The sequence below is a fragment of the Entelurus aequoreus genome, linkage group LG01 (assembly GCF_033978785.1).
Source record: "Entelurus aequoreus isolate RoL-2023_Sb linkage group LG01, RoL_Eaeq_v1.1, whole genome shotgun sequence".
Lineage (NCBI taxonomy): Eukaryota > Metazoa > Chordata > Actinopteri > Syngnathiformes > Syngnathidae > Entelurus > Entelurus aequoreus.
In genome coordinates this window covers 73,785,895-73,799,040 of record NC_084731.1, presented here as the reverse complement: position 1 = coordinate 73,799,040, position 13,146 = coordinate 73,785,895, and the positions used below count along the sequence as shown (strand labels likewise).

The 13,146-nt window shown below is 35.4% G+C and overlaps 1 protein-coding gene across 1 annotated transcript in view; it reads right to left on the bottom strand.

Moving 5' to 3' along the window:
- Positions 1-6,839: 6,839 nt before the first annotated feature.
- hck (HCK proto-oncogene, Src family tyrosine kinase) overlaps positions 6,840-13,146 on the bottom strand; it is a 55,321-nt gene continuing 49,014 nt past the window's right edge. The window contains exons 10-13 of the mRNA XM_062057868.1: positions 12,425-12,501; positions 12,042-12,195; positions 9,207-9,338; positions 6,840-7,244 (exon numbers count right to left, since the gene is read on the bottom strand). Coding sequence (XP_061913852.1) covers positions 7,042-7,244; positions 9,207-9,338; positions 12,042-12,195; positions 12,425-12,501 — 566 coding nt within the window. The 3' untranslated portion in view covers positions 6,840-7,041. The remainder of the gene's footprint in view (positions 7,245-9,206; positions 9,339-12,041; positions 12,196-12,424; positions 12,502-13,146) is intronic.

Here is a 13,146-nt window from a genome sequence, read left to right as displayed (position 1 = left end):
TAACAAATTTACAGAGTGATGAAAATAAAACTGAATAATCTTAGGCTTTTTAAAGTGGAAATGTTTCATTTTGCCAACCTGGTCTGGCGGCTGTCCCAGGCTGCTACTGTTAGCTAGCTTGGAACGTGGCGAACACCTGCAAGCCTACTATCACAGTGATCTATTAAGCCCTCGAAACGGACACCACAAGTGGTGCCTCATATACATTTGCTGATCTTACTTTAGAAGACAACCATGGATTGTGGACACGGAGCTCCGTGCGCTGTCATGCAGGTCATCGGATGGAGGCGCAACACGCCGACTTTTCACAGAAGTTGCCCAAAAGGTGTCCTTAACGTCCACCAAATGTTTACTTGTGTCTCCTTCTCACGAAATCCAGGTTATTGTTTTCTTTTTGTGTAGTGACTATATACACTGCCAAGTATTCACAGCGCCTCATTTTTTCCACATTTGTTATTTCAAAATGGAATAAAATCATTTTTTTCTTCAAAATTCTACAATACCTCATAATGACAATGTGAAAAGGTTTTCATCCAGGATGTCTCTGTACATTGCTGCATTCAGCTTTTCCTCAAGCCCAGACCTGGGCATTCTGCGGCAAATCCGGCCCTTTGTGCGTCCCTGTCCGGCCCGCGTGAGGCCAATCATAAAATACTAAATACATTTTAAAAAAGTATCTATGTCGAGTGTGCAATACAACGGTGCTGCTTTTGTTTTGAAAAGCGTTATTTGTATTACTTCTGTGTGGACGTATGCGAGTGCTTGTTTGTGAGTGAACGTGAACAGCTGCAATCACAAATTACAAAATAAAGTTGAAAAAATATATATGTCATGCGCGCAATATAACTGAGCTGCTTTTATTTTTAAAAGTGTTATTTATGGGCGTATGTCCGTGTGTAATCTGTGAGTGAAGGTGCACAGCGACAAATGATGCACGGTTTACACCCGAGACGCTAAAAAGAGAAAAGTTGATGACGAATGGCGTGTTTTCAACAAGACATGGACCGCCAAGCAACGTTCCCTCTAAGGTGCGCGCCTGCGCAATTGCACACTGCTCAAGCGTCCTCTGCGCACAGCAAATATATGCTGCGCACCAAATCAAATCCCATCTGAATTCTAAACAAAATAAACACATTTATTCTGTGTAATTTTGCAATGCAACTTTGAGTGACAGTGACAACAAGCGGCCCTAACGGTGTTCGTCAACACCGTTCAATTGAACACCGTTCAGTTATTGTAACGCCTATCGAGATGCTTCGAGGCCAGGAATTATATCGATCACTTTATTGAGCAAAACTGTTTATATTCGGCCATAACCACACCAAAAACATGAGTAAAATACTTCTATCTCGAAAAACTACTCATTTTCTGCCGTACAAACCAGGCCAAAAACCACTTGTCATCTGTCACCAACACGCATACCACTAAGCCACTGGTGCGTTTATGGCCACACAAAAAGTCGGACAACTCAAACACCACACAAAGTTACACTATGACTCCTCAGTCATATGTGTGCTTATTTTACTGTCAGTTATTATTAATGTTTAATTTATTGATATTAATCATGGAATGCTGTTACTAGAGAAAGTTACAGAAATGCACACTTCATCCTATGCTTACATTTCATTGTGCAACATGAGGATGTTTAAGGGGAACTAAATGTGATCTCTGAAAGGGGTACAAAGGATTTCCAAAGCAGTGCTTTTGGTATAAAGTTAAGTTAGGTTAAATGAAAGTATCATTATTAATATTATTATTATTATTAGTAGTAGTATTTATCTTACGGTGTATATCAAAAATAATATTGAGCAAAATTTAATTGAAATATTGTCGATGTGGCCCTCCAGCAGTGCTCGAGTTGCTCATGCGGCCCCCGGTAAAAATTAATTGTCTACCCCTGCTCCAGCCTGTCTAGTCTCCCAGTTCCTGCCGCTGAAAACCATCCCCACTCCATGATGCTGCCAACACCCTGCTTCACTGTAAGGATGGTTTTGGCCTGGTGATGAGCGACGACTGGCATTAAGGCCAAAGATTTCAATCTTTGTCTCATCAGACCGTCTGGCCACTCTACCATACAGGCCTGAGTGGTGGATTGCTGCAGAGATGGTTGTCCTTCTGGAAGGTTCTCCTCTCTCCACAGAGGAATGTTGTAGCTCTGACAGAGTGACCATCAGGTTCTTGGTCTCCTCCCTGACTAGACTAAGATAGATGCAGCAATGTACTGAAACAAAATTCTAAACTATCATATTGTCTTTTTGATTTCCAAGTGAACTATGATATAACAAGGTTAAGGAGTTTATTAAAACATATCTTAGGCTTTGTAAAGCTACTTTGACTCATGGTACCATTTAAATACCCAGATAACAGTGGGGGTACAAAGATGGTTGTCGTAACTAAACCGTAATTGAGAATTGTAGAATGACAATCTACATATATAGTCTGATGTAAGGAAGCAATAGATAAGTAATAGTGGGTTCTACATTTGGAATTCCTATACATGCATGTTATGTATGTAATATTGTCAAAACTATTGTATAGTATATCCTATTGCAGTGTTGGTAAACTCTATGAACTGTGTAAAGTAAAAGTTTAAACATAACATACATTCAGAAGAAAAATTAAGTTGGAGTAGCTCATTATTAATGTACAGTACAGGCCAAAAGTTTGGACAACACATTCTCATTTAATGGGTTTTCTTTATTTTCATTACTATTTACATTATAGATTGTCACATCAAAACTATGAATGAACACAAGTGGTGTTATGTACTTAACAAAAAAAGGTGAAATAACGGAAAACATGTTTTATATTCTAGTTTCTTCAAAATAGCCACCCTTTGCGCTGATTACTGATTTGCACACTCTTGGCATTCTCTCGATGAGCTTCAAGAGGTAGTCACCTAAAATGGTTTTCACTTCACAGTTGTGCTTGAAGCTCATGAAGAGAATGACAAGAGCAGTAATCAGAGCAAAGGGTGGCTATTTTGAAGAAACTTGAGTATAAAACATGTTTTCAGTTATTTCACCTTTTTTTGTTAAGTACATAACTCCACATGTGTTCATTCATAGTTTTGATGCCTTCAGTGATAATCTACGATGTAAATAGTCATGAAAATAAAGAAAACGCATTGAATGAGAAGGTGTGTCCAAACTTTTGGCCTGTTCTGTATCCTATACTATCTTATTTTCTATCACACTTTAAAGTACATTTTGATCTAAAACATTTACATAGTAACAACAAATATTAGGTTTTTTAAAGCTATATACAAGGTTACTTTGACTCATGGGAGTGCAAACCTAAACCGTTACTGAAAATGGTCGGCTGATGGTATGATGCAAGCGCGTTCATTTCAATGCACCAGTAGCATAATCCTTCACAAGTCCCTGAGGGTCTGTCTGCAACAAATCTGTGAGCCATTTTTATGGGAACCAAACCCAGGGGTCCCCAAACTACGGCCCGCTGGCTGAAGTCTTACGTTTTTTTTTTAATGTGTCAGACTGCTTCTATGTTAGCTACTTCTCTTTGTTTATAATGTCTATTTTCTGCTGGATCTACTCTCTATTTTATGCTGCCTTTTTTTTAATTTTCTGCAGCTGTTACATATACTGTAATACTGTACATCAGGGGTGTCCAACACATTTTAGCTCAGGGGCCGCATGGAGGGAAATCTGTGCACACGTGGGCCGGACTATTAAAATCATGGTACTAAAACTGAAAAACAAAGACAACTTCAGATTGTTTTCTTTGTCTTACTTTGGCCAAAAATAGAACAAACACATTCTGAAAATATGACAATAAAAATATAGAGAAAAATACCTGGCAGCGGTAAAGTTTGGATCAGGGGTCCCCAAACTACGACCGGCGGGCCGAATATGGCCTTGCAACGTCCAAAATCTGGCCCGCGGGAAGTCTCAAGTTTAAAAAAAAAAAAGTGTCCTTTGTAATCTATTTTTATCGCTTGTTACTCTTGGGGTCTCCTAGCCGGTCAGGCAAATCATGTTGTCTAAAAATGCATTTTCCCATTGACAAGACCTGCTCAGTGGCCTTGTGGTTAGAGTGTTCGCCCTGAGATAGGTAGGTTGTGAGTTCAAACCCCGGCCGAGTGATACCAAAGACTATAAAAATGGGACCCATTACCTCCCTGATTGGCACTCAGCATCAAGGGTTGGAATTGGGGGTTAAATCACCAAAATGATTCCCGAGCATGGCCACCGCTGCTGTTCACTGCTCCCCTCACCTCCCAGGGGGTGGAACAAGTGGATGGGTCAAATGCAGAGGTTAATTTGTGTGTGAGTGACTATCAGTGGTACTTTAACTTTATAACGTGACATCATCGCGCTCGCGTCGCAGTGTCGGGCGAGCGTGCACACGTGGCGCACTCTTTTAGTCAATTAGTGCGTGACACACGCAAACACAGAGCCCGGCCCCCGGCCACATTTTTTTAAGTCAAAAAGTTTGGGGACCCCTGGTCTAACCCTTCTAACAAAATCCATAAAGGCTTACCATGATTTATTGCTTCCGGTAACCCAAATGTGGATACAACGAGGGTTTTGCCACCCTAGTGGTACATATATGTCACTACAAGTTGCCGACCGAGATGCTGGTGCAGTTCTACTCAGCCATCATCGAGTCCATCCTCACCTCCTCCATCACCGTGTGGTTCCCCGGCGCCACAGTCCGGGACAAGCATCGACTGCAGCGCATCGTACGTGCTGCTGAGAAGGTCATTGGCTGCAAACTCCCGCCCCTCCAGGACCTGTTCTCCTCCAGGACCAGGAGGCGTGTGGGTCGGATCACAGCGGACTCTTCTCACCCCGGACACAAACTATTCTCCCCTCTCCCCTCAGGCAGGAGAATACGGTCCATCCAGACCCACACCTCCCGCCACCTGAACAGTTTTTTCTCTTCGGCCATCAGACACATGAACAATAACAAGATCTGATAGCTCAGTTACAGCTCATGTTATTCTATTCTGTGTTATATGTGTTTTTTTATATTTGTTTTTTGCGCCAAGTAAAATTCCTAGTTTGTGAACCCGTTCTCAAACAATGGCAATAAAAATTCTTATGATTCCGATTCTGATTCTACAAGCTAACCTTGTAGCAAATGAATCAATCACATTGATGTCAATTTAACACGTTACATCTTTTCACATGAGTGACAAAGAGGACACCTCCATTTTCATGATATCTACACGTTTGCGGTGTCTTAACTTCTTCTTCTATGCATTAAAGGTGCATTATCGCCACCTACTGTGTTGGAGTGAGAACCAGAGTTCCCTCCCTCATATTCCTTTCCATACTAAATTGTACTGCGTAATCCCGTCTGTTTTAGGAACTTCACTAAAATGTACTTGTTGCTGCTTAATGCCCCTTTGAGAGTTTTCTTCATGCCTTCCATCTTCGGTCTTCTCTTATCTGCACTGTGTTTCCCACAAGGAATGATTGCATGTGTCTCATAATCCTGTTGGGTGTTTACTCATGGGGCGCCACGTCTTCTTCAGTTTGGTTTGTCCTAATCAAATATAAATGCATATACATATATATAAATATATAATATAAATATAAATATATATATATATATATAAATATAATATAATATATATAAATATAAATATATATATATAAATATTTATTTTTAGGGAAAATAAAGGTTGAAACCGTGAGTCAAAAAGGTACGCTAAATTATATTATATACATATAATATAATTTAGCGTACCTTTTTTATACTCACGGTTTCAACCTTTATTTTCCCTAAAAATAAATGTTTGATTTAAATAAGTATATTTGTTGTAATGAAAAAACATTGAATTAGCCCTGAGATGAATCAAAAACTAACACAGTAGTGTCACAGCGTTGCATGATATGCTCACGGCAGCCATTGGTGTACTCCGCTGCAATCTGGGTACCATGACTCAAAGTAACCTTGTATGTCCCAGCTGCACTCGGGTGGAAGGCGGGGCTACCTCATCTACATATAATACTATATATACCAAGCATGTACAGCACTGCCCAATATTGAAATGTGTAATATCTTCTATTACTTTATTTGATGTTTTAGATTTGATTTGTGTTACACTTGTCACCGTTACAACTTTGGTTCTGTCGTTGCCTTTTTGCGCAATATACTTGCTAATGAATGAGAAGGTGTTTAAAGAGAGCTGTATTTTACATTCCACTTTCTCATGCACTCCAAATCATAGTTAAAGTTGGGAAAAATAACTTGTTTAAAATTCTGCGACAAAGTTAAAAATAAAAGCTCTGAAATTTCAGGACAAACTGTTTTATGTATTTATATATATATATATATATATATATATATATATATATATATATATATATATATATATATATATATATATATATATATATATATATATATATATATATATATATATATATATATATATATATATATATATACATACATGTGTGTGTGTGTGTGTATACGCATATATATGGATATATGTACAATATATATTATGTATACTATATATATATAATCTCTTATATACATAATACATATTATATGTATAACATACATGCACTATAATAAATTAAATAAAATGAAATCTATAATATATTTATTATATATATTAATATATATATATTTATTTATTTATGTATATTTCATATATATTACTATATGCTGTACATTATATATATAGTATATATAAATAAAGTATATGTATATATATATATATATATATATATATATATATATATATATATATATATATATATATATATATATATATATATATATAAAATATACATATATAAAAAAAATATATATATAAATATATATCAAATTTAAAAAAAAAATATATATATATATATACACACACACACACAAACATATAATATTAACATGTGAAAGCTATAGACTATTCAAAGACAGGAAAGGCACAAAGAGGAAGAAAGCCCTTCCAAGCCCTCCTTGGGTAAAGATGGACGCTTGTTGTTGGTGCAGAAGCATTAAGGAAAATACTTTGAAAGTTTTTTTCTCGGTGTCCAAAAATCTGATGAAAGTACACGCTGCTCATGGCTGCTGCTGGTACTGGCTCTCCGTGGCGGTGTAGAAATCCTCCAGGACGCTCTGCAGGTAATCGAAGGTGGGCCGGTTGTCCGGTTTGTCCTTCCAGCACTCCAGCATGATATCATAGAGTTCCTTGGGGCAAGTGTCCTGACGCTGCATCCGGTAGCCCTTCTCCAGGGAACGGATCACCTCCGGGTTTGTCATGCCTGCACAATCCCAGCACAGCAGTTTAATGGTAAACCTTGGAAATATCTGACATCTACGAAAAGGTGACTTTTAGCCATGTTCTTCCAATACCTTGAGTATTATCCAAATGATCCGATACGATATCAGCACTAATCGTACATACTTGTATCATCTTGTAGTGTGGAATGTTACACAAAGTTGGATCAAGTTGTATTATTCAAACAATAACAAAAACACTAACCTATTTATTATTAATTGTCCGGAATGGACTCATCTGCCTTTAAGTTGAAGTGGAGTGGTATAGTAATCGTTTTTTTTTGATAATTTATGAAATTAAGTCCATGACGCGTAAATTGAATGATACGGACATGTTTGTTACTGGACACTTTCAAATAGGCTTCTGCCTTGGAGACTTTGTAGGTGTAAGTAATGTGCAACTATTGATACTTGTTTATATTGATTCACACTGCCATTTGGTTCAATTATTATTACCTTCTAGCTTGTGTGCTATTGTGTGCTTAGCTGTTGTGTAGCTGCTAGCTCCTAGTAGCCTAAAGCCTAGCATGTTTACCTTTAGTACATGACTTTAGTAAGACATAAATTGTGCTTATTTGAGGACATTTAGATGTTAACATTTAGATGTTGTCCAGGTTTGCACAAGTAGACCATCTGCAGGACTGCTTGTGTCACACATGATATCACACTCAACTAAACACGCTCCAGGACTGCTTGTATCACACATGATATCACACACAAGTAAACACACTGCAGGTCTGCTTGTATCGCACATGATATCACACACAAGTAAACACGCTGCAGGTCTGCTTGTATCGCACATGATATCACACACAAGTAAACACCCTGCAGGACTGGTTGTAGCGCACATGACATCACACACAAGTAAACACCGTGTAGGACAGCCTGTATCGCATATGATATCACACACATGTAAACACGCTGCTGACCTGCTTGCATTGCACATGATATTGCACACAAGTAAACATGCGGCAGGACTGCTCGTATTGCACATTATATCGCACACAAGTAAGGCAGGACTCCTTGTGTCGCACCTTATATCGCACACAAGTAAAAACGCGGCAAAACTGCTCGTATCGCACATCATATCGCACACAAGTAAAAATGTGGCAGGACTGCTTGTACCGCACATTATTCGCACACAAGTAAACACGCGGCAGAACTGCTCGTATTGCACATGATATCTGCTCTGCCAACTGATCCTACAGGCGTGAGAACAGTTTGATCATTTTGTGTCTAAATATATAAATATATATATATATATATATATATATATATATATATATATATATATATATATATATATATATATATATATATATATATATATATATATATATATATATATCTTTTTTTTTAAATTTATTTATTTATTTATTATTATTATTATTATTTTTTTTTTTTTATGAATGAGACGCTTTTGTATCCCCAAGAATGTTAGTGTTGTTTTATTTAAACTGTCATTGTTAAAATATAAATTTATAACAATAATGAATCAAAATCAATGTTGTTATGAATTATTGACATATTTAATGCTCCAATTACTTCACATTAAATATTACACTTTGACATTTTCTGGGAGGGGAAATATTGCATGTTGTGTTTTTGCCATTAACAACAGGGTTTTCTTCGACAAAAAAGGCATAAAACATTTAAAAAATATCTCACTTGATATCGATAGATAGATGTGAAGCTGATCTAGAGATTTAAGCATTGAAAATTGAAAAAAAAATATTAAGATAATAATTACTTTTACAACTTTTATGACTGAGGCCCTTCCTGGTCCACAGGATCTTTAACATTTACAAATTAATACTTATATTGTACTGGTTTTAAAATGGAAAAACTATTAAAACAACACAGATTTTGTAGTGTACAAAGTGTATATGTAAAACAGCTCATTAGCATCAAAGCTACAGACACACAGCAGAGTGTGCAGACCCTACCTGGGTATGGCGTGCGTCCATAACTGATGATCTCTGTCAGCAAGATGCCAAAAGACCAGACGTCCGACTTGATGGTGAAGCAACCGTAGTTGATGGCTTCAGGGGCCGTCCACTTGATGGGAAATCTGGCCCCTGAAAAACAACAGATGTATTGCTTGAGGGTCTACATTTGATGACAACAGGAAGTAGTATACGAAGGTTCATTGTTTGGACACTTAATCTATCTAGGTGAAGTTTTTTGTTGCTTTACATCAAATTATGCTGACAGTTTCAATGAATTAAAAACAATGTGACCAAAATGTGTTTAAGAATTCAGTTTTTAAAAAGTCTGTGTTTTCAAATTCAGTGCAGAAATAGTTAATTTTTTGTTTCAAAACTTTACTGGCTGGTTCAGAGACAGAAAGGATTTCCTCAGTCTTAATTTACCCAAAGTCAGTCTTGAGGTTTGAAGCAACAAATATTTCTGGACTGAATTTTTTTTACACGGAATTTCTATACACTGAATTTTTAAAAGATTGATTTTTACACTGAATTTTTAAAAGATTGATTTTCAGAATTAATTTGTACACACTGAAATGTAAAGCACTGAATTTGAACAAACTGATTTTTATACACTGAATTATTTTTACACAATTTTTTTTTTACATTGAATTTGAACAAACTGCATTTTAACACACTTTTTACAATGAATTTTAAAACACTACATTTTTACAAACTAAATTTTAAAACACAGATTTTTTTTACAAACTGAATTTTAAAACATCGGCGTGGCGAAGTTGATAGAGTGGCCGTGCCAGCAATCGGAGGGCTGCTGGTTACTGGGGTTCAATCCCCACCTTCTACCATCCTAGTCACGTCCGTTGTGTCCTTGGGCAAGACACTTCACCCTTGCTCCTGATGGGTGCTGGTTAGCGCCTTGCATGGCAGCTCCCGCCATCAGTGTGTGAATGTGTGTGTGAATGGGTGAATGTGGAAATACTGTCAAAGCGCTTTGAGTACCTTGAAGGTAGAAAAGCGCTATACAAGTATAACCCATTTATCATTTATTTATTTATTATTTACACTAACTTTTTTTACACTGAATTTTAACAAACTGCATTTTTACACACTGAATTTTTATACAATTAATTTTAAAACACTACATTTTTACAAACTGAATCTTAAAACACAGATTTTTTTTACAAACTGAATTTTAAAAGATTGCATTTTTTTACACAGATTTTTTAGACATGAAATTTGAAAACACTGAATTTTATCAAACCAAATTTTTTTTTACAACAATTATTTTCTTTTGCACTGAATTTTTACACACTGAATTTGTAAATGCTGACTTTTTATACCCTGAATTTTTATACACTGAATTTTAAAACACTGAATTTTTTTACACAGATTTTTTAGACATGAAATATGAAAACACTGAATTTTATCAAACCAAATTTTTTTTTACAACAATTATTTTCTTTTGCACTGAATTTTTACACACTGAATTTGTAAATGCTGAATGTATATACACTGAAATTTTAAACGCTGAATTTTTTACACAAATGTTTTTCACTCTGAATTTTAAAACACTGAATAAAAAAAAACTGAATATTTATACACTGAATTTTTTACACTAAATCTTTACACACAGACTTTTAAACACTGAATTTTTCCAAGCTACATTTATTCACAATTTTTTTTTTTCAAACTGAATTTTTACCCACTGACTTTTTATACGCTGAATTTTTATACACTAAATTTCTATACACTGAATTTATATACATAACATATTTATACACTGAATTGATATACACAGAATTTTTATACACTGAATTTTAAAACACAGAATTTTAACAAACTGAAATTTTATACATTTCCTTTTTTTTTTACACTGAATTTTAAAACACTGAATCCTAACAAACTGAATGTTTATACACTGAATTTTAAAACACTGAAAAATAAAAAATGTTCACAATTATTGTATTTTAAACTGAATTTTAACACACTGACTTTTTGTACGCTGAATTTATATACACTGAATTTATATGCATGAAATTTTTATACATTTAATTTTAAAACATTAATTTTTTACAGATTTTTAACACTTGGAATTTTAAAATACCAAATGTTATCAAACTGAATGTTTTTTTTACAATTATTTTCTTTTGCACTGAATTTTTACACACTGAATTTTTACACACTGAATTTATACACGCTGAATTTATATACACTGAATTTTAAAACACTTAATTTTTTACACCAATTTTTTACACACGGAATTTTAAAACAATGAATTTTAACATAATGAATTTAGATACACTGAATTTTAAAACAGAATTTTTTACACAAATGTTTTTCACTCTGAATTTTAAAACACTAAATCCTAACAAACTGGATGTTTTTTTTTTACAATTATTTTCTTTTGCACTGAATTTGTACACACTGAATTTGTAAACGCTGAATTTATATACACTGAATTTAAAAACACAAAATTTTTTACACAAATGTTTTTCACTCTAAATTTTAAAACACTGAATCTTAACAAACTGAATTTTTATACACTTGTTTTTTTTGTTACACTGAATTTTTACACATTGAATTTTAAAACACTGAATCTTACCAAACTGATTTTTTTTTATAATACATTTTTTTACACAAAATATTTTACACACAGAATTTTTATAAATTGGAATTTTACACACACCAAAATTTTAAACACAATTTTGCCCACAAATTGTCATTGAATGAAATTGTCAGCATAATTTGATGTAAAAAAAACAAGACCCAGACAGAGCCTTAACTGCGGTCCATTATTATTATTATTATTATTATTATTATTATTATTATTATTACCTTCTCTGGCCGTGTACTCGTTGTCTTCGATGATGCGGGCGAGGCCAAAGTCTGCGATCTTGCACACCAGAGCTCTGCTGACCAGGATGTTGGCAGCCCTCAGGTCTCGGTGGATGTAGTTCCTCTGCTCGATGAAGGCCATGCCCTCCGCCGTCTGGGAACAATGAATCTGCTCTGACATGTTTGTGACGGATGGCTGGCGACAGCAACGTGTCGCGTTCGAGTCCACCTGAAGGCCACGTGACATTCCAAACGGTTCCAACTACAAGCCCTGAGTTTTCCAGCTTTCGTGCCAAGTTAACTTTTGGTTTCGATCTCCGCTAAAGCGAATCTGTTCACCCACTCATGGGCAAGGTAACCTGTATGGGAGGGATGGAACTCACCTGGGCGGAGAAGTCAATGAGCTTGGGAAGTGGGATGCGGTTGCCTTCGTCGCTCTTGAGGAAGTCCAATAAACTGCCTGTCGACAGGTAAATTCACACGTTTGTAGCATTCAGCCTTTGTTGTTGAAATCATGGTGATTGATTTCTATTTCTATTCTATTTCAATTTTTTTGACTTGTTCAGTCCTGTAAGTGTGGGTTTGCAAGTATATATCTCCCAAAACCAAATATAGGACAACCTGTCTTTTTTTAGACTGTTTTTGCTGGGGAAAATGCATATATCGGGTCTAATATTTGTGTCATTATGGTTTTAAATTTTTCTTTTGTCTTTAAATGGTGCAGTCCTGTAACTGTTGGCTTGCAAGTATAAATCTCCACATGCCTAATATAAGACGACCTGTCTTTTTCAGACAATTTTTTTCTGGGAAAATAATTCTTAAATATTTGGGTCAATAGGGTTTTTACTTTTTCTTTAAATGTTACAACCCTATAGCGCCGTCTATATGGTTCTTATTTTTCTAAAATTGTGCAGTCCAGTAACTGTTGGTTTACAAATATTTAGATACGTAATATAAGACGACCAGTACCTTTCAGACTGTTTTTGCTTTGGGAAAAAAATGGTTCCTAAATATTTGGGTCATAACGGATTTTACTTTTTCTTTTTGTTTTAAGTAGTACAACTCTATAACTGTTGGTTTACAAAGCTTTATGTGTCAAATATAA